At 44.6% G+C, this 19,523-nt stretch overlaps 1 protein-coding gene across 2 annotated transcripts in view; it reads right to left on the bottom strand.

Moving 5' to 3' along the window:
* ZNF385C (zinc finger protein 385C) overlaps window positions 1–19,523 on the bottom strand; it is a 720,374-nt gene that overhangs the window by 157,208 nt on the left and 543,643 nt on the right. For both annotated transcript variants that reach the window (XM_086924146.1, XM_086924147.1), the window contains exon 3: window positions 8,543–8,653. In XM_086924146.1, coding sequence (XP_086780272.1) covers window positions 8,543–8,653 — 111 coding nt within the window. The remainder of the gene's footprint in view (window positions 1–8,542; window positions 8,654–19,523) is intronic.

Below are 19,523 nucleotides of genomic sequence, written 5' to 3'. Positions count from 1 at the left end.
TCTTCCTCCTCTGTGCATACTCCTGCAGGAATACCCCCAGCGCCTATCTTTCAGAAAGCTAGGCACACTCATTTATCAAGTAAGACCCACAGCTTCTTACATTTGATAGCCGCAGACTTCTTCAGGTGATGTCCATTCACCCATGACAGGCTAACTTTCGGCGACAACCGGCCTGGTGGTCACAAGTTTCACCAACATCCGGTTGGGTTTTTCCTACAACGGTCATACAGAAGGCTTGAAACACTGACTGGCAGTTTCAGGTCATCTCTTACACTCCTTTCTCAGACATGGTTTATGCATCCCACTTGTACTGAGCTATAGCTGGTTATAGGTGGTTCCCTCAATTTGTGTATCCCTCTTTTTTCAAACGTGTCGTCAGGTAGCAAGAGGTGATGGTGGTTGCCCTCCGTGCCTCCTGGTGAAACCCACAACACCCTCACAAAGAGGAGAGGAGGCTGCAAACCTGACAAACATCAATTGTTTCAGAACTGCATCTCTAACCAAGGCTAAACCTGTACTTCAGATGGGACTGCTGCCTCAAAACACCCCACTCCTACGCCATTCATCTAATTTAAGGAAAGTGCTACAGGAAGGAACAAAAAGCAGGGCACAGCAGCCCGTCACTTCTGTCATCTAAAGCAACCCTACCTCTCAAGCTTTGAGTCTGCTGCCACACAAAGGCTTAATGCTAGCCTGGCAGGCTACCTAGAGCCTCCATTTGAACAGCATGCTTGTAGAGGCAATTCAAAATGGATTCCATTGACTAAGAAACACAGTGCATACATTCCACTGGCACATAGTACCACCTAACTATACCCCATACTCGAGGTAGCAAGGAACACAATGTGTTGAAAGGGGCCTGGCCACATAAGGCCGGTCTTTGGCAGATTTTAAGAGGGTGAGGTCAGTAGGCCACTCGCTCCGTGCAAGGAACAGGGACAAAGGTTGCTCTGTAACTACGATTAAAAAGTCAGACTTTTACAAGAGTCAAGCTAGTCTCAGCCCGCAAAAGCACAATAGCACTTCTTGATAAGGAAGGCATGCATGGATCGCATGGGTGGCGTCACTACTGGCTGAAGTATACACAGCCGTGTAGGTAAGAGCGGTGGGGCCGTGTGGGGAGGGATTTCGACAGACGACAACGAGGGAACATTATTTATTTATTTAATTTCCCCTTGTCTTCTGTCGAAATCCTACCCCTACCAGGCCCCGCCGCTTTTACCTGCACGGGCTGCGGCTGAGTATACCCCTGTACGATCTCTGTAGCTCCAGGTACAGCTTTCATTCTTGAGCCTAAAATTCCTGCAAACTAAAGGATACCCGCCTCAGTTTCTGAGATATGTCTGTAGCATATGAGGAAGCTTTGCTCTTCCCAGCCTCAGCATATGAAATCTGGCTAATGTGATGGATAACTGTTCTAAGACACTGGGCTGTCGGATCTATAATCGAAGAGATAACTTTGTATTCCAAAACCTGACTGATTTGTGTATTGTTAACATGGGGCCTCACTGGCCGGACCCTGACAACCTTAAGTCCTGTTGGAAACTTGTGTTGTCAGTCCTGGAGCAAAAAAAATATCAAAACCAAAGTACAAGCAGAATAGGAAGCATCTCTCTCTGATCTCTGGCAGGCATGTTGGGTAGCTTCTGTATTCTTCAACATCTGGCAGATATCTTGGTTGGAAGAAGTCAAGCAGAGGTGGTTAAAGGGCAAACAAGTAGGTCTCTGATGATGAATTATAGTTAATCCTAATAACATTCCTAAGCTTACAAATGGCAGATTTATAGCAAAGTGATGCAATTCCTTTCCAGGCTACCTACATTTTTGAGCCTAAACTATCCCAGAGTTCCGTGCATTAAAAATCTAAAATGGTGAAAGTCATTCTCCACCGTGGAGCGCTTTCCCTGGTCTCCCGATTCCACCACTTGTCTTCTAATTCAACCAATTCAGCTTCAAATGAAATCTCATTTGATACCTACCAACACTTAGGTCAAACATCATGCAGGGTAAGACACTAATGAGTCTCCTTAATTTATCTTTTGGATGGGGAAAGGTATTACAGATTCTTTCCAGTAACAGATGGTCGCTGGTAACCGGCCCTGAGGAAGTATTTCCTCTTATCCTGAAAATGGTATCCACTTGAGGGCAGGGCTAACAAAAGGTGTGAGGTGAGTACAATTCCAGGCAGAAATGAGCATGGCATTGCACTCACTTCATTTGAGCTGAGACAATATACTTTCTTTCATATGATAACTCATACCTGCCATAAGGGTACTTGCTAAGGTCACTTTAAGCAGTCAGCCTATTAGGCCATTGGTGAAATGTCCGGAGAAACAATATGAGGGGGGTGGAGTGGAGCAGGTGAAAATGTATTTTCGTATACTTGGAAATAGCTCCGTTCTCTAAAGTCACAGCATACGAAATCAGTGTTGCCTTAAACTAGCTGAAATACTAAACCTATAATCCTGTGCCCAGAGGTGGAAACAGGGGACTGTCGCTATGCAGGCTACAACTGTAATATCCAACGATAAAAATCATTGAATTCTATGACTTTAAGTCTCTTCCACAATCATTGTATGAAGTGAAACATCAAGTCTGCATAATCATTTCTCTATTCATTAATATACTACAAAACAGATTGAAGTAAAAAAACACGGTGTCTCGTATCACTATAAACTCGATGTCTCACCGTCATTTAAATTCCTCAGGGCATGCTTTGCTAATAACTGTACCCAAAAATTGATTATAGTATTCTGCATAAAAAAATGTATAGCTAACATAAAACGCTCCTAAAAAACTGAAATCAACGTAAGGTTTTGCTGAAATCAATCAACTCAAACAAAATGTATGAACATCTACCAATTTAGCCTTTCTTCTATGGCAACATGGCCTGTAATTTATAAAAGTTCTTAAAACGTTCATGGTTGATTCGCTGCAAGAGATTGTCAATTTCAATTTAATTCACTTTTTAGCTAATTTATCTAGGGTTAAATCCTATTTTATTGTCTTAGTATCTAAATGTTGACATATCTATTTACTGTTTTGAAATGCTGTTTTTATATGTATGTATGCTTTCAAGATATCTTGCATATCGAATAAAAGCTTTTCAACCATAAAAGTTTTAAGTTTAAATGTTCTTTACAAGGGGCCCCAAATGAACGATAAAGTTACTTATGCTCTTTCTGTTCAATACTCTACCTAACCGGAGATCTCTCACTGTAGACTCCTCCCCAGCCACCAGAATGATTTTGAGAACATGTGGTCCAGCAGTGCTCTTGCATGCTGGTAGGCGGCACAGTGCAGCTCCATGTTGCCTTACATATAAGCACCACCCCTTCCTGCTGACATCCCTTTCTTGTTTGTCTCTTTCAGTGCCCTCAGACATAGAGAGTGAACAATTGGTAGTACCAATGTGCAGATTCATAACTTGGGACTCCACAAAACAGGGAGGTGAGAGGGCAGTGACAAATCTTCAGTTAGATAAGAGTGTCCACAAGAATGTGCCTTCCTGAATGTAAGTAACTTGTTCTTCTGATGGATACTTCTAACCGCAGATTTCTCACCTCAGAATAGATATCAACGCAGAACCTTCCCAAGATGACAGGTCTGTGGAATGGACTAAAACTAAAAAGTCTTGCAGAACTGAAGGTAATCTTGCACCCATTAGCCTGTAGACATGGAGCCACATTTATAACAGAAAAATACATCTATTTGTTTAAATGGGAGGAATTTAAAGTGAAAAACATGCCTGATACAGCAGTAAGACATAATTGGAACACAACTGGCGTAATTGAAAGTGGAGAAAAACATTAGGACTTATTGTTACATATACATATTTTTCTTCACTCTAAATTTCTCCCATTTAAATTAAAAAAGACTGTATTTTTCAGTTATTAATATGGCAAGAGTCCTGCTGTTTTTAAACACAACATTTTGAAATCAGAGAAATTTAAAATTGTTAACTTAATCATTAAGGTAACTTTTTATTTTAATGTTATACCATTTGAAAACATTCAGAAACATCATTTTGTTCTCAAGCTCCAATACTGAGTTGACAAGTACTTTTACTTAAGAGTTAAATACTTCACTGCACCAGATCTTCACCTATGTGCCCCAGCCTGAGTCTTAAATCTGATTGAGCACTGCACATTTTCAGGCCCTGCTATCTACTGCCTAATGATAATGCAAAATAAACACAGCCTTCCCTTAACTTTAAAAGGGAAATTTACAAAAGGCTGTGACCTACTCTGAAGGTGTCTGTGAACTCCTGACCAGTTGGAGACACCTGTTAAATTATCTGGTATAGCTTAGCGCTTAGCCTCTTAACATCTTTCTTGGTCCAGCGCGAACAGAGGGTCAAGCTAGATGACCATCTTTCCCGGTCAAGCCTGTGCAGTGTGGGGTCCCTCAGGGCTCGTCCCTGAGCCCCACGTTCTTCAATATCTACGTGACACCGTTGGCCAGGCTGGTTAGATCTTTTGGTCTGGAAGTCCTATCATATGCTGACGACACCCAGATCATGGTTTCCATCTCCCAAACCATTGACATCACTGCCCTAAATTTTAGAGCCTGCATGGAAGTGGTTGCGAACTGGATGGTGAGAAATGACCTCAAATTAAACGGGGACAAAACGGAGGTGCTCATCTTCGGAGGCAAGCAGGAGATCTGGTCTATGGACTGGTGGCCTCCTGTTCTCGGTGCCTGCCCCACGCCCTCTCAGTCAGCCCGGAATCTAGGTGTAATCTTTGACACCTCACTTTCCTTCGACAGACAGGTCAGCAGGACTGCCTCAACTTGTTGTGGAGTCCGGCGAATCTTGAGGAAAATTGCACACTATCTGTCGATCGAAGCCCGTAAACAGGTTACGGTAGCCCTCATATCCTCAAGACTAGATTATTGCAACGTGCTATATCTAAGAATCAACAAGCAACTCGTTCAGCGCCTCCAAACAGTGCAAAACGCGGCTGCAAGGTTCGTTGCTGCCGCGCCAAGGCGCTCATCGGGCTCCTCCATTAGGAAAAATCTGCACTGGCTCCCCATGCAAGCCAGGATTGAGTTTCAGGCCCTGTGCCTCACCCATCGTGCCCTGCATGGATCGGGGGCAGAAGACATCAGATTTCTTGTTTCCCTCTATGTCCCCGGCAGGGCACTCTGCTCAACAAATAAAAATCTTCTTGCTGTAGCCAGAATCACTAAGGCAAGGTGGGGCGGGAGGGCCTTTTTCTCCCTTGTTCCAAGTATTTGGAACGCCCTTCCAGCGGAGCTCAAGGATCAATCCCCCTTTCCCCTCTTCCAGAAGGCCTTGAAGACCTGGCTCTTCAGTGAAGTCTACCTATAGCCGGTGCACCTCCTCCCCCCTCCACACATATCTCTCCATCTTCAGCGCCTTGACGCCCACGGGCTAAGTTGCGCTATACAAGGCTCAAATCATTCATTTATTCATTTAGCAAGTTACAATAAAATGTTGCACATCTAACAGTGTTGCAGAGGGACAAATGTGGATAATAAGTAGGCCTGGATGAAATTTATATTAAAGTGTAATCTGTATAATTTTGGAAGTTTAGCATTTCAATATTACTGTAAATTACCAGAATTATGCCACATTGTGCATTTACACACCATTTGCGTCACAATGTTACTGCGTGTGCAATAGCCAACCAGACATGAGTGGCTATTGCTCGCTTATGTTTTTCGTGGTATCATTTTTACTGCAAAGTAGATTTGCATTTCGCATAATTACACATAATTTTATATAATTTTCATGTCGTTACTCAAAAACAAATTCTGCACACCCCTTATATGAACAAGTTTGGAATGGGCCTCTTTTGTGGAAGCGTTTCTGTACACAGTTTTTCTCCAGAGGCTTTAGTTTCAGGAAGAAGTCAGCTGTGATGTCTCGACAGCACATGCAGCTGAGGGTCTCTGCGACTTCTCACACAGAGCGTCACCGTGGCAGGTACTCTCCCTACAAACCATGTTTGCTCTTTGTGGGGTGATCCGCAGGAATGCACGATCACCCCACTCTGTAATACTGTGGTTCCCAAACTGTGCGCCGCGGCGCCCCGGTGCGCCATAAGGAGGTGCCAGGGGCGCCGCGCACACCATCTGTAATTTTGGCCATCACAAGGAGCAGCGCTGCTCCCCTGTGAGAGGCCTCACCCCTGCTGCTGGAGGCGCCTCGCACTCCTCCAAGAGCACGAGAGCAGCCCCTCCCGCCCATTGTCATTCAGTATGCCGCTGATTGCCACTTACTGAATGACAATGGGGCAGTCTGGGGGTGTGACACCATGTGGCGGCCTCCTCCTGCCTCAGAGTACAGAAGGGCATTCTGTACCATAAAAAGTAAAACGCCCACGCTGCAACGTTAGAAAGCACTTCATTCATAGAAGCCTGTAAAATAAGTTTAAAAGAACAGGCCTCTCGCTGTCCTGTCATTTTAGAACGGAAGTATTTTCAATATTGTATCAACAAAGCCATGGTTGCTCCTTTTTTTTTTTTTAAGGAACTAGCAACCATTGACAAAGCCAATAGTCCTGGCTTGTTGGGGTGTAATGATACTTGCTGTATTATATATCTGGATGCAATGACAGAGACACCATAATACCAGTGAGGCAGAACACTATGCTAAGCGCATATTTTTAGCCTAGGTATTTTAAGCTGTGCTCTTAATTACGTCAAACACCCCCTTTGAAGAGACCCCCCCCCCCCCAGTTTTTTTACACCGCTTAAAGCTCCGGAAACAACACCATGTTACAGTAACTTCACATCCTGGCACTGTGCATCATGCATGACTTCTACGTTTTCAGTCTGCCTATGTGCAGGGGCATAGTGAACTCTCCACCAGCCCACCCCTTGCTTTAGTTCATTCTTGATGGGACTCTTCTGCCTGCCACTCTGCAAACAAAGGCTCAGCTCATAATGTGAAAAAGTGGGTGAGTAAATAAGTGAAGGAATGGCTGGATGGATTACTGAAAGGATGAATGCATGAATGAAAGGGGGAATGGATAGATAATGAAAGAAAGGATGGACGGATGAGTGAATGAATGGAAGTATGGATGAGAGAAAATGTAAATAGATGGATGTATGGGTGGAAGGGTAGATCTATGGGTGCAAATGTAGAAGGATGGGTAAAAGTGTGGATGGGTGTGTGAAAGGATGGATGGATGAGTGAAAGGGCAGCTGATGGGCGAGTGAATTGGTGGATGGGTGTGTGAAAGGATGGATGGGTGGATGAATGAAAGGGTAGATGATGGGCAAGTGAATGGGTGGATGGATGAATTGATAAGTTAAATGGTGAATGGATGGATGAGTGAAAGGGTGGATGTAAGGATTGATGAGTTAGTGAAAGGGGGTAGATGGACAAAAGGATGGATAGATGAGTGAAGTGAAAGGGTGGATGGATGAGAGAACGGATGGCTGGATGAGTGAACGGATGGTTTGATGAGTGAAAGAATGGATGAGTAATAGGATCAGTGGATGGATTCATGAATGGATGAGTAAATGGGTGGGTAGATGGATGGATAAGTGAAAAGGGGATGGAGAGAGAAAGGGAGGATGAATGACTGAAAGGGTGAATGGGTGGATGGATGAGTAAGTGAATGGATGGCTGGGTGGAAGAGTGGATGCATGGATGATTGTACAGATGGATGGGGTGAAAGGGTGGGTAGATGAATAATGGATGGATGAGTGAAAGGGTCTATGGAGGGATGGATGAGTGAAATGATGGACGGAAGGATATATTGTGGATAGGTGTGCAAATGGTTGAATGTTTGGATATAGATGGGCACACAGATGGAAGGACAGACCTTTTTAGTGTAAAAATAAGGCTGGGGATACTGATTACGACAGACCAAACTCAATGTTCCATTTTCTCAGAGCGGGTCTCAGTACCAAAAGGTACCGAAAGCAGCAGCTAGCATAAATAAGGGTTTGGGACCAGGTACTCTGTTGGGGAAAAAAACGATGGATTGGGATGCAGCCAGTGGATGAGATTAATAATTCAAGCATTCCAACCAATATAATACCTTCATTGCGTCCCAAATACTTTAAGGAAGATAACAGGAGGTACACGCCACCCACCCACCCACCGGTAAAAAAATGGTGGGGAGCCACGGCCAACTGCCGATTAGGTCAGGGGAGCCACAGGTCAAAAAAGTTTGGGAACCACTGCTGTAATATTTCCCCAGGACGTCAGGCGCCAGACCGATCAGGTGCCACACAAATGCTTGCTATCCAGCGCGATCATATCAGCAAATTCAAAACTGCAAGTACCAGGAAAGGAAACACTCTGCCTGCGACTTGTGGCACATACAGAGCATCTATTGTTAAAAGATCGATAATGATCGTATCTGTGGAAATAAACATTAGCACGTCCTAACCAATAGCACTAGTTTCTTTAGAAAGGCATCTGAAAGATGATTCCGTGTTCAACAGGCAAGAAATCACAAATATATTATTTTAAGGATGATCATTCTTGGAAGTCGTTTTCCTGCACCTCTTATGGACCTTTTATGGTACGAGCCGCCCTGGAGCTCCCACTCACCGAGGAGTTGAACCTAAGATGGCAGATATTGCAGGAGATAAACTGCTTCTTCTTCAGCTGGGACGGGACTCCAAAGGTGTGGCTGATCACTGCTTTCTGTACAGGGTCCATCTGAAAGGAAGAAGAATAAAGTCGATTCATATTCTGGCTTTTGCGACCTGTGGTTTTAAAAAGTCACTTAGAACATATATGGAGCCATTCAGACGTGGGCACCTTTGCTTTTCAAACCATGACTAACCAGATCCCCGTCTTTCCTGTGTCTCTCTGCTCAGTTGCATCATGACGATGTTAAAGAATGTGTACCGGTCTCATTTAGTGTGGAACCAGATATGACCGCAGTTGAACCAGGAGTCTGGTAGTGTGGAAAAAACAAGTTACCTACCTGTGATAATAGTTTTTGGGAGCTAAACACTTTTCTAGATCCCCATGCTGGAAAATATGTTTGGACAAGTTGAACTTGTAGCTGACTGGGAATGTATCTTGTTCATACCTTATTTATATGGGAATTGGATTTAATCTTCTTTTTCCTGGCTACCTTCCCATACAGAGTACTACTTGTTCCAATAAACAGGGATGACATTGGATCCTGCAGGGTGCTTCAATCTCACCCCCCACCTCTATTGACCATTTTCTTCACATTGGAATGCTAGTTATGGCGCCCAGACAGCCTCTTTCCTTGATTTGTACTATATGATGCCTTATTAGCTGGCAATATGGCTGAGTGAATAAACAAACACTTGCATCTGACAAAGAAGTCAACTTCTTGATTTTGAATCTTAACAAGGCCGACTCAGCCATACATCCTTAAGTGGTCGGTGAATTAAGTACTGTTATATTGGGTAATGGTAACACCTGTTATTTACAGTGCTTAGAAAAGAAGTTCTTCTTTGAACCTACTGGGCCGCATAGCCCTCCCTGTTCAAAGTGAGGATTCTGCAGCTCTTCCTAATCTTGTTTTCGAATTTCCCTCACCCAATCCCTCGGTAGATGGTTTCAGAGACTTATATTAAGGGTTGCTGCTTTTATTTGGGCGGGACCCCGACACAGAGTAGGCTTTGCCAATGGCCGTCACTCCCCATACTATGGGTATGGTAGACCTGAATGGCTATTGTTTAGCTGCACAACTAACCACGATTAACGATTGGGGGTGGGATGATCCTACTTACCGAGCAGTACTGTCCATGCTGGGTCTGGAAGGGCTCCTGGTCCTGCTCTATGGGATCCCAACCTCCAGAACAACTCCTGACTGTACTCGAACGGCCCTGTTGTCATTGGACAGAACCTTCGGCTGACTGGGAAGACCTCGTTTTGGCAGAGGACATGGTTGCACCATGAAGCTGGACTGCAGGGATTTTGGAAATGGGATAGAATATGGATTAAGCACCTTGGGGATGTCTGGCGCAGTGAATCTATTCTGACGTTTCTGGAAATGCAGCAGCAATACCAGCTCTCCGGCACACAGTTTTGTCAGTACTTGCAACTGTGCTATGCCTTATCAGCACACATCTCTGCAGACACACAGATCCCTGAATTTATTTAAACTTCTTGAAGCTAATGAGCTTACAGTCAAATCGGGCAAAGGAGCCATCTCTAATATTTATTGCTCTTCCCTCATCAATGCTCCGGACTGCTTCCCGGGGTTGCATGTGCAGTATGGGGCATACATTGGAGTTCTTGAGAAGGATGACTGGTGCGAAGCCAGAATGGCCTCTATGGAGCTGGCTACCTTTTAGCATTTCCGAATAGTCCAACTCAACTATCTGCACCTTGCCTATATGACTCCTTGACAATTTTACCAGGCCGTCACGCTATCCCAGGCTCAGTGTTCCAGCTGTTCCTTGGCAGAGGCAAACTGCTTCCACATGGTCTGTACTTGTCTGGGACTGACTCCCTTTTGGGTGAGGATAGGGGAAGAGTATAATGTTTAAGTACAGCACACAGGACACACACCACAAGGAGATCTCGGCGGTCCTGGTCCACCGGACAGACCTCATCACCGGGGCCGCCCTGCTGGGCTTATAAGACGAGTTGGGGGAATGAGGATGGAATAGATCTTTATTGAGGTGACGACACAGGTGGCCAAGTGAGATATCGCTCGCAAAAGGAAAGCCCCTACGAAGGCAGAGTGAAGGAAGGAGGGTGGACTGGTGTGCTCAACTGGAGTAGCCAATCTAAGAGGAACATGGAAGTCCCCGTAAACATGAGAAAATCTGGGGAAAAAGGTGGAAATATCATTGATTGAATGAGGGGATTGAATACAGCTCTGCTGAAATTGTGCCCACTGTGTGAGAGCATAAACTGGGCGCATTGTGTGTTGTTAATGTTAAAATTCCTTTTAATATTCAGGTGCAGCTGGGAGGGTGCCAGTGAGATGAATCTTACCTCTTACTGTGGGCACAATACAGCGACTAACAAAGCAAGGCTCTCTGATTAATTACTTTATCTGCCTTTAAAGTTAAACTAAGCCATACCAAAGGGGATGATGGACAGAGCCTTTGAGCAAATCAAACACTCACCACCAGTCAACTGATCTGGGTTTAATCCATCATCATTCTTTATCTCACTCCACCACCCCAGTTCAGACATGGCCATATGCAAATCAGTCTGACCCTGTGCCTCTAGGGAACAGTCCAGCCTGAACTGCCAAGCCATGTCTTCCCTGGACCGGAAACCAGCATCCTAAGACCGGTTTCAGGTTCATAACCCTCTTCAGCCAGGCTATCTTGAATCCAGTGGCAAAGTGAGCAAGGGACCCACGTCTGGGCATATCCTGCCAACTTAGGGCGAACAAAGCCATACCAAAGGGGATGATGGACGGAGCGTTTGAGCAAATCAAACACTCACCCCAGTCAACTGTTCTGGGTTTAATCCATCATCATTCTTTAGCTCACTCCACCACCCCAGTTCAGACAATGCCATAACTGTGATGGATTAAACCCAGATCTGTTGACTGGGTGTGAGTGTTTGATTGGTTCAGATGCTCCATCCATCACCACCCCCTTTTGTACCGCTTTCAAGTTAAACTGGCAAATGCATCCTTTTACTCTGCAACACTATAGTGTTGCTAATGCTTGCTACCATTTACATTGCATTGGGTTTGTGCAACCCGAATGGATGGGGTTAAAATTACAGCTGTAGATGGTTGAAATTACCAACAATTCCTTAGAAAATAGCACTTTTAAAGGAAGGTACTTGGGTTTCACGAGGTAGCAAAAATAGTTAATGTCTTTTCTGAACTTTGAGCCAGATTTTCAAAGAATTTTTGTGGTTGGTTGCAATGAGTCCTTTTTGAAGAATCGTAACATGATTTGGTTTGCGACCGAAAACTGATTTAGTATTTGTATGGGGCATGTTTAGGGCATCCTTTCAAAATACCAAATTAGATTGGTATGTATTAATGTTTTGTGATCAAATTCCGATTGCTAATCTATTACTACTTCCTCAAATGAGGTGGTAAGTTGTTTGCAAACAGGAAGGGGTCACCAGGGGACCACATCTCCTTTGTGAATATTGACAAAAACAATTTTTAAGAGTAGGAAAAATGGGTTGTATTTTTTAAAAATTACTTTATTTAAAAGCACTCCCAGACATCCCTGTGATGGCTGCCATTCCCAGTTTGCGAACTACTACATTAATTTTCATGAGGTAGGTCGAACTGCGACCCACTAGGAAGCAGCAATTTTCGAACTGACCTATTAATACATACAGCTCTCAAACTACCACAATGGTCGCAAAATATAAATTGAAGCAGTATTTTACAACCAGTTCTTAATACATCTGGCCCTTTGTACTAGGATCCCTCACGTTTCCATGAATCTGCTATTACATTCAATGTAAACCGTATGTATGGTCATAGTTTCTATGGGTTCTGTAAGTTTTGTTCAGTTACGCTTTGATACAATCCATCCACTTATGGACACTTGCCTCAGAAACAGATAATGGAAGTCAGCTATCCTATGGCTGATGCGTATATATAAGTAAGCAGGATGACATCAGTCGACATGGGAAGCACACTTACTTATGAAAGTGAAGCTACGGTGCTCAAAAGCGGGGGTTGCTTCATAAATTGTTCAAAATGTAATGAGGAGGACCTCAGGGAAGACATAAGCAGTGCTTTAAATGAGTCAAGCCATGACAGAGCTGAGCAGCAGGAAAACAAAGAATATATGAATTGCCAAAGCCAATCGGTCTTACATTTTAAAAACGAGAGGTGAGCTACTGGCTTTGCCAATGGTTGCTAGGAAAACCATTGTCACTGTCTAAGTCACCAGCACATATATCGATGTATTCAATCTAATTGTTAGGGCCAAGCTTTTGCCATGTATCGTTAGCATGTACATCTGTCTGGGAATAGAGTTTCTGGGTCTTGGACCCAGATACGGATGTCGTCAGCATAGACTGATACTCTGTCCTCCCTCACTGTCTCACACCTAAAGCCACTGATCAGTGCATCCCTTTGAATCCACTCAGAAAAGTGGCTTGATGGACACTGGAAATAAGAGGGGCAAAAGGAGACATCACTGCCTTGCCTCCTTCTGCACACCAAAAGGGTGTTGGGGGAGAGCAAGTTTACTCAAACCCTCATCAAAGGGTCTGTGTATAAAACCTGGTCTTATCTCCTGAAGGGAGACACAAAGTTCATTCGCTCCAGTAGTTGAAACATGAAAGGCCAATGTACAGAAACAAACACATTTTCAAAGTATACCAGAGCTAAATTCCTATGATCCCCAGGGTCATGCAAACTTGTAAGGACAATGTTTAATCAGCGTATGCCTAGGAATGAATCCATTATGATCTCTGTGTATCCAACTGATATCTCTGCAATCCACCTGTTAGTGAGGACCTTAGCTAGAATCTTCACCTCTAGACTGATCAAGGACATAAGCCAATATGAAGCACAATTCTTTGGAGATTTTTCCCACTTTAAAATGACAGAGATCATTGCAACACCCATGCCGTATGTTAAGAATCTTGCTTCAAAGGCCTCATATACATTGCTAAAGGAGAGGAATCAGATGGTATGCATGTCTTAGATTTCGAGTTGAGGCCAGGAGTATTCGATGGGGTATGATATTACGAGCTTCTAGTATCTCATCAACTTGTAAGAGTTATTTTAACTTTCGGGGATCTGTTTCCGAAAGTCTGGGTATTATCAGAGCCTTAAAAATTGGATTATTACTTTTAGCTAAAGGGGGTACCGTGGCTACAACTTATGAGTTGTAGTATAGGTCAAATTCCTGTGCTATCTGAGTCAGATCTGTTCTAGTGTATCCCGCAGGACTGCAAATGCTAGGTTCCAGTCTGAATTCTAGGTCTATTCTAGAGCACATTTCTGGCTTCATCTCCTAGTCCATATATTTTGTATTTATCCGCCATATGTACCAATCTAGATGTTTCTATATGAGTGTAGTAGCAGCTGCCACCATACAGGGGTGGTGGAGTAAGGGGAGAGGGGATACTGATCCGTGTGGTGTCTATAGTGAGGTCAGGCTCGTGCAGGAGAAACAAAGGATTCCATGTCAGTCCAAGCAGTTAAAAGAATATGTTTTCATAGACCTCGGCGGGGCTCCAGGGGAACTTTACGGCCAGGGCTCTGTGCACTTGCTCTATTGCGTAGCACAAGGATAGGGTGTCTGCTGGCATCCAGGATTTTAGACAGAAATTTCTCCAGGCTCAAACCTTCCGAACCCTCTGCCACGACAGAAATCAGATATTATTCCTTCGGGACCTGCCTTCAATGTCCTCTACTCTGCACTCACGGTGGTCCGTAATTTCTTTTAGCCGTGTAACACCTGTGCTTAGTTTTAGCAGCAAGTCCTCCATTGTGGACATCCTAGTTTGTGCCTCCTTGACTCGATCTGCTATCTCTCTCAAGTCCTGCCAAAGGAGGTCCACTTCAGTAGCTACCCCACCAGTCTGAGCTTCAAGGATCGTGCAAGTGTTGTATATGGCTTAAAAAATTCTTTCCAGGATGATATGTGCAGTCTTCGCATTATTTGTGCTAGGCTCATTCTCTGGTCGCTGTGCTCCGATAACAGACTTGGCAAATTTGCCTATTTTATTTTGCTGGGATGTTGATGTTGCCTCAGGTTTGCCCATCGTGTCTGGCTCAAATGAGGGGAAAGAAATCTATTGCATTACAGATTGGGGGATTAAAAGGGAAGGAGAGCACAGCAGGGGGAAGGGGCACAATACCTTTGTACTCCCATGTCCGCAAGTCCTGGCTCTCTGCTTTCATGGTGCGAGACTGCCTCTGATGGACCCGATCTTTATTTCCTGGCCTATCACCTCACCACCAGATATTCTCAGGAAAGAGAGCCTTGGTGCCACCGCTAGATGCACATCGAGGCCAGGTGGGGCCAGCGCACGCTGGTGGCGCAGGGATGGAAACCTCCAACCTCGTCGGGCCTGAAAGTTGGGCTAGTCCCCGTGTTGTGACCCACCGCACAGCCCTCTCGGGCACATCCCTACAGTGTCCAGAAAGGGCACATGTGGACCAAAGAATAAGCGGCCCCCAATGGGAAATATTCAGTGTTCTTTGCCCCAGGTATTTTTAGGTGTTATGCCATTACACTACTTCGTGTAATTATACCGTAATTAAATGTAATTACAGCATGGGAACAAAACAAAAGACCAGAACCTGAGTAACTATTGTTCACTGCACTTGTTTGGCACTATTTGTTTAGCGTAAAATGCATCTTTACATAAAAAAATGGATGCAAGGAAGCATTTCACACTAAATTGTTGTACTAAATGCTAGATTTAGTATATGCTTAGTTCTGTAAAATCAAATTACGAAAATGTACACGTTGTGGTTCCGTGATTCCGAGTTGGGTTCGATAGTGCTGAAACCCGATTTATAAAGATCGTCGGAAATGGACGATTTTGGTCTCTACAGACCGCAAATGGCGACTGTAGCGTGTCTAAGTGTTTTCGTATGAATCGATATAGGAGAACACTCTGTATTTGAGGATTTAGTTTGAACCCTCAGGTTCCATTTTGTAATGTGGCAGCCATCTTGTATGGTTGCCCTAACATAGGCCCTATGATTGTGGCCGAACGAGTCCTTGACACGTACGCCTTAGCTGACTTCTGGTTGACCTGGCCAAACTGACTCTTCGCCTGGGGCGAATCCTGCTGAGCCAGTTCCTTGGTTAGCAGCTGCACTGATAAAGATCAAAGAACAGGACGTGGTCCGACTTTATGGCCCACTGTTCCCACTCCTCTATCTCCTTTCCATCTGTTTCTGCCTTTCCTTTCCGACATGTTCATCGATCTGAGTTGAAGGTTTTATGATGGGTTTGTCCGGCCTGATCGAACAGGAAACTAACATATGTGCGATCGTTTTTGGTGGGCTGGACAACAGAAAGTGGGATTAGCTGTGACTGTTGTGATTCGTTACTTTTTGAAATGCTGCTTGTTCATTGGTTCATTTTGTATGCACCGAATGTAAATTGTGATGTTACCAGAAGCGTAATTTTCGGCATTAAAGACCGAGTTTCATTCATTGAGGTGGTGCAGTCTCTTTCGAACTACCCGTGTGTACTTCGTAGACCTCTGTCCCTGGTTGCAACCATTAAACTTTGGTCTTTGACGTCATCGAGAAGTATCCCGTGTCTCTGTTTGCCAAGACAGGGGAATCCGGGGTCTTTGGGTGTTGCCCTGAAACCGCTGGGTTTTTGTATTAGTATTGGTTCCGAGAAAACCCAGTACCTCATTTGGCGCCCAACGTGGGGCGACTTCAGCGGTGCCGGTCCAAGCCAGAGGTTCGTGAGGAGCGCCGTGTGAAAATTCCGGAGGTTGGCCAGCCACTTCAGCGACCCCTGTATGTCGACGTGGTTCCGAAGGTCTTTGCTGCGAGGCTTCCCGCGTCCCGACGGCTACGAAGGACTGCTGCCCTGACTGTCGCCCTGTTTTGGAGCCTTAGACGTTTGTAGAGCGAGACGATTGACGGGTCTTCTGGTGACGCGATTGACAATTCAGTTAAGTATTAAGGGAGCGTCTCCTAGTTCTTAGTTTGGTTTTGTATCCTTTAGTGGATAGCTTTGATTTGGTACCTGCAGGCCCCAAAGCCAAGGGATTTGTGTATTCACGAGTTTATCGATTTTAGATTACCCTTGTTGTTTGAAGCTAGACTAGTGAGCAAGATGCCTGGTTTTAGCAGTCTTAGGAATTTGTTTAGTTGTGGAACTATGAGGGATTCCCGGTTAGAGGATTCGTGTCCGGTTCCTCCGATCGGAACTCCTACATACGAGTTATATGTGAAGCATGGAGTAGGTCCGATTAGCTATAATGAGATTTGGATAAAATACACGAAGAACGACGGTGTCCTACAGTGGCCCCGTTATGGTAGTTTTGAGACAGAGGTCTTGGATAATCTCGAAGTGAAGTTGTTCAAGAAGAAAGCCCGGCCGGCGATGTTTGACTCTTTCCGCATATGGCGCAAGGAAGCCAAACAGAAAGAAATTAAGTTAGCGAAGAAGAATAGAAAGGGTATGTCAATGGTGCAAGCCGCCGTTGCATACAGGAACGATGAAGACGAAAGAGATAGTGAGCAGATGCTTAGAGTAAGGAAGTTAGCGGTAGACAGATGCTACCCAGTTTTGCCAGTTAAAGAGCAGAAAGACGAAAAGGATCTTGTGAAAGAACCTTTGATGTCGCATTTGTTAAATTCGCCACCACCTTATATGCAGAATGCTACGGCACCACCACAGCCTATTGTGGCCGTGCAAGCTCCTAATGTTTTGCCTCCTGTTATTCCTCCACAGCCAACTCCTCCGTTGGTTGTTGTTCCTAATGCGCAGCCTCCTCACGGGTTGCCCACTTTGTCTTCCTCTACTACTGCTGTTTCTATGTCTGTTCCGACTATGGATCCTACTACTACTGCTTCGTCTTCTCTTGTCCTTCCGACTGTTCCTTCTCCTAGACAGCGGATGACTGCTGTCTTTTCAAATTTCCTAACTCCTATTTTGGGACAAATGGGTATGTCTCCTATGAATGAGCGTAGACAATTGCGTAGTCAATTGCCCGATACAGATGAGCGAGTGGTTCTAGACCATATGACACGTAGATGGGTGACGTATAAGTCCCAGTATGATCTGGAAGGTATTATGGATGTTTTCCGACAATGGGAAGCACCAAAGCAGCGTTATGTTTTCGACCTTATGTCTGCATTCCTCCATGATCAATGGATGGATGAAGTGGGTAGAGTTCCTGTAGAATTGTCCCGATTGCGATCGGAGTTTGCCAAAGGAACGATTGTGAGTCTACCCGATGTTGAGAAAGCGGTTTCAACGTTACTGTTGCTGCGAAGCGACGTTCCTGTTGAACAGTTGTTTGAGCCAGATTCGTCAGTTAGGAGAAAAGCGCGTCAATATCCTATGCGAGAGGTTCCTCCAGTATGGAGACCTGCTGACCCTGCTGCTCAGCCACCGATTGAAGTGCATTTCAGTGTGTGTGGGTACATGTACCATGGAAACGTGCAGAAGTTCTAGCGCTTAAGCAGACTTTACCAGATCCACGAAAGAACCCTGCTGGGTATTATAAAGAACTTGCGCAAACCGTGAGTTCGTGCGTTATGAATTTGGCGGACATAGATATGCTTTTTGGGAATGTTGTTCCACAGCCCATTTGGAATGTCATTCGACATACAGATCATGATAATGAATTGGGCGATACGTGGGTGAATCTCGCTGCAGCAAATGATAGACAAGTTGGAGGTGCTAAGCCTGAAAATGTTATTACTGAACTTCCTGGTAGGATTATTACTCTCATGAAGACTTTGATGCCTGAAGTCCGTGTTAATTGGGATAAAGTGTCAGCCTGTAAGCAGAAGAAAGAAGAGTCTGTTTCAGACTTTTTCTCGCGTTTCGAGGAAACGTTTGTAGATAATAGTGGTCAGGATATGGCTACAGAAGGTGGCCAGAGATTGTTTGTTGTGCACAATCTTCTTCCCGAGTTGTGTACTAAGTTGAAAGATTCCGAGAGTTCTTGGCCCGTTTCTACTTCGGCGCAGATTCTTGCTACGGCTCAGTACTACAAGAATAGGCGTAAGGATGAGTTAGAGAAAGCGGATAAGAAGACTAAGGAATTGAAGACTAAAGTTCTTCTACAACAAGCTTATCCACCCCGTGTTAATAATCAGCGTGACTATCAGCAGCCTCAACAGTATTCGAGGAACTCGCAAAGAAACGAGACTCCTCAACAACAGTGTATTCCGTATGGGCCTAATCAGTGTGCATATTGCAGAGAAGAGGGTCATTACAAGAATAGTTGTCCCGTTCTGCTGCAACGTGCAAATAGTGCTCCTGGTATTAGAGGTAGAGGTGCTCAACAAGCGCCTAAAGGTAGAGGTCGCGGACAGAACGCGCGCCCTTTGCCTCCCCAAAATTCAATGAACAGTTTTGATCAGCAACAGACTTCTTCTGGTAGATCTACACAGTATTACGTAGACGATTACTATGTTGAGGGCGATGGAGAGCAAGGTAATGATTATTAGGACAGCCATGGACAAAGAGAGGGAGTTGTTTCAGTTCCGGTAGATCAGAGTGGACCTTACGTGGAAGTGATTGCATCAGGTGTGTCAGAGCCTTTTCTGCTAGACATTGGTGCTACGAAGAGTTCTATTATGCATTCGAAACTCCCTGGCGCACCTTTGTCTGGCTTAAATAATGTTTCTATAGGTTTTTCTGGCGCCCCCGTTATGAATCCGATTTCCGTTCCATTGCCTATTTCTGTTGGTCCTCGTAGACTTGAAGCACCCCTTCTTTTGACAACGGGTTGTAATGAGAACTTACTAGGCCTTGATTTGTTGAAAAGATTGTATGCAACTTTGTACTGTTCTCCGTCAGGAGTACATCTTACGTTGGGTGAGAATGTGATTTCTCCGATATATGTTTCAAAAGATTGTCTTCCATCTGAATTGTCTTCTTTACCAGACTCGTTGTGGGCTACGGGTCCAAATGATGTGGGCCTGTTAGAC

The sequence above is a fragment of the Lissotriton vulgaris genome, chromosome 5 (assembly GCF_964263255.1).
Source record: "Lissotriton vulgaris chromosome 5, aLisVul1.2, whole genome shotgun sequence".
Lineage (NCBI taxonomy): Eukaryota > Metazoa > Chordata > Amphibia > Caudata > Salamandridae > Lissotriton > Lissotriton vulgaris.
The sequence above is the reverse complement of the archived record's forward strand: the minus strand, read 5'-3'. Positions and strand labels throughout refer to the sequence as shown.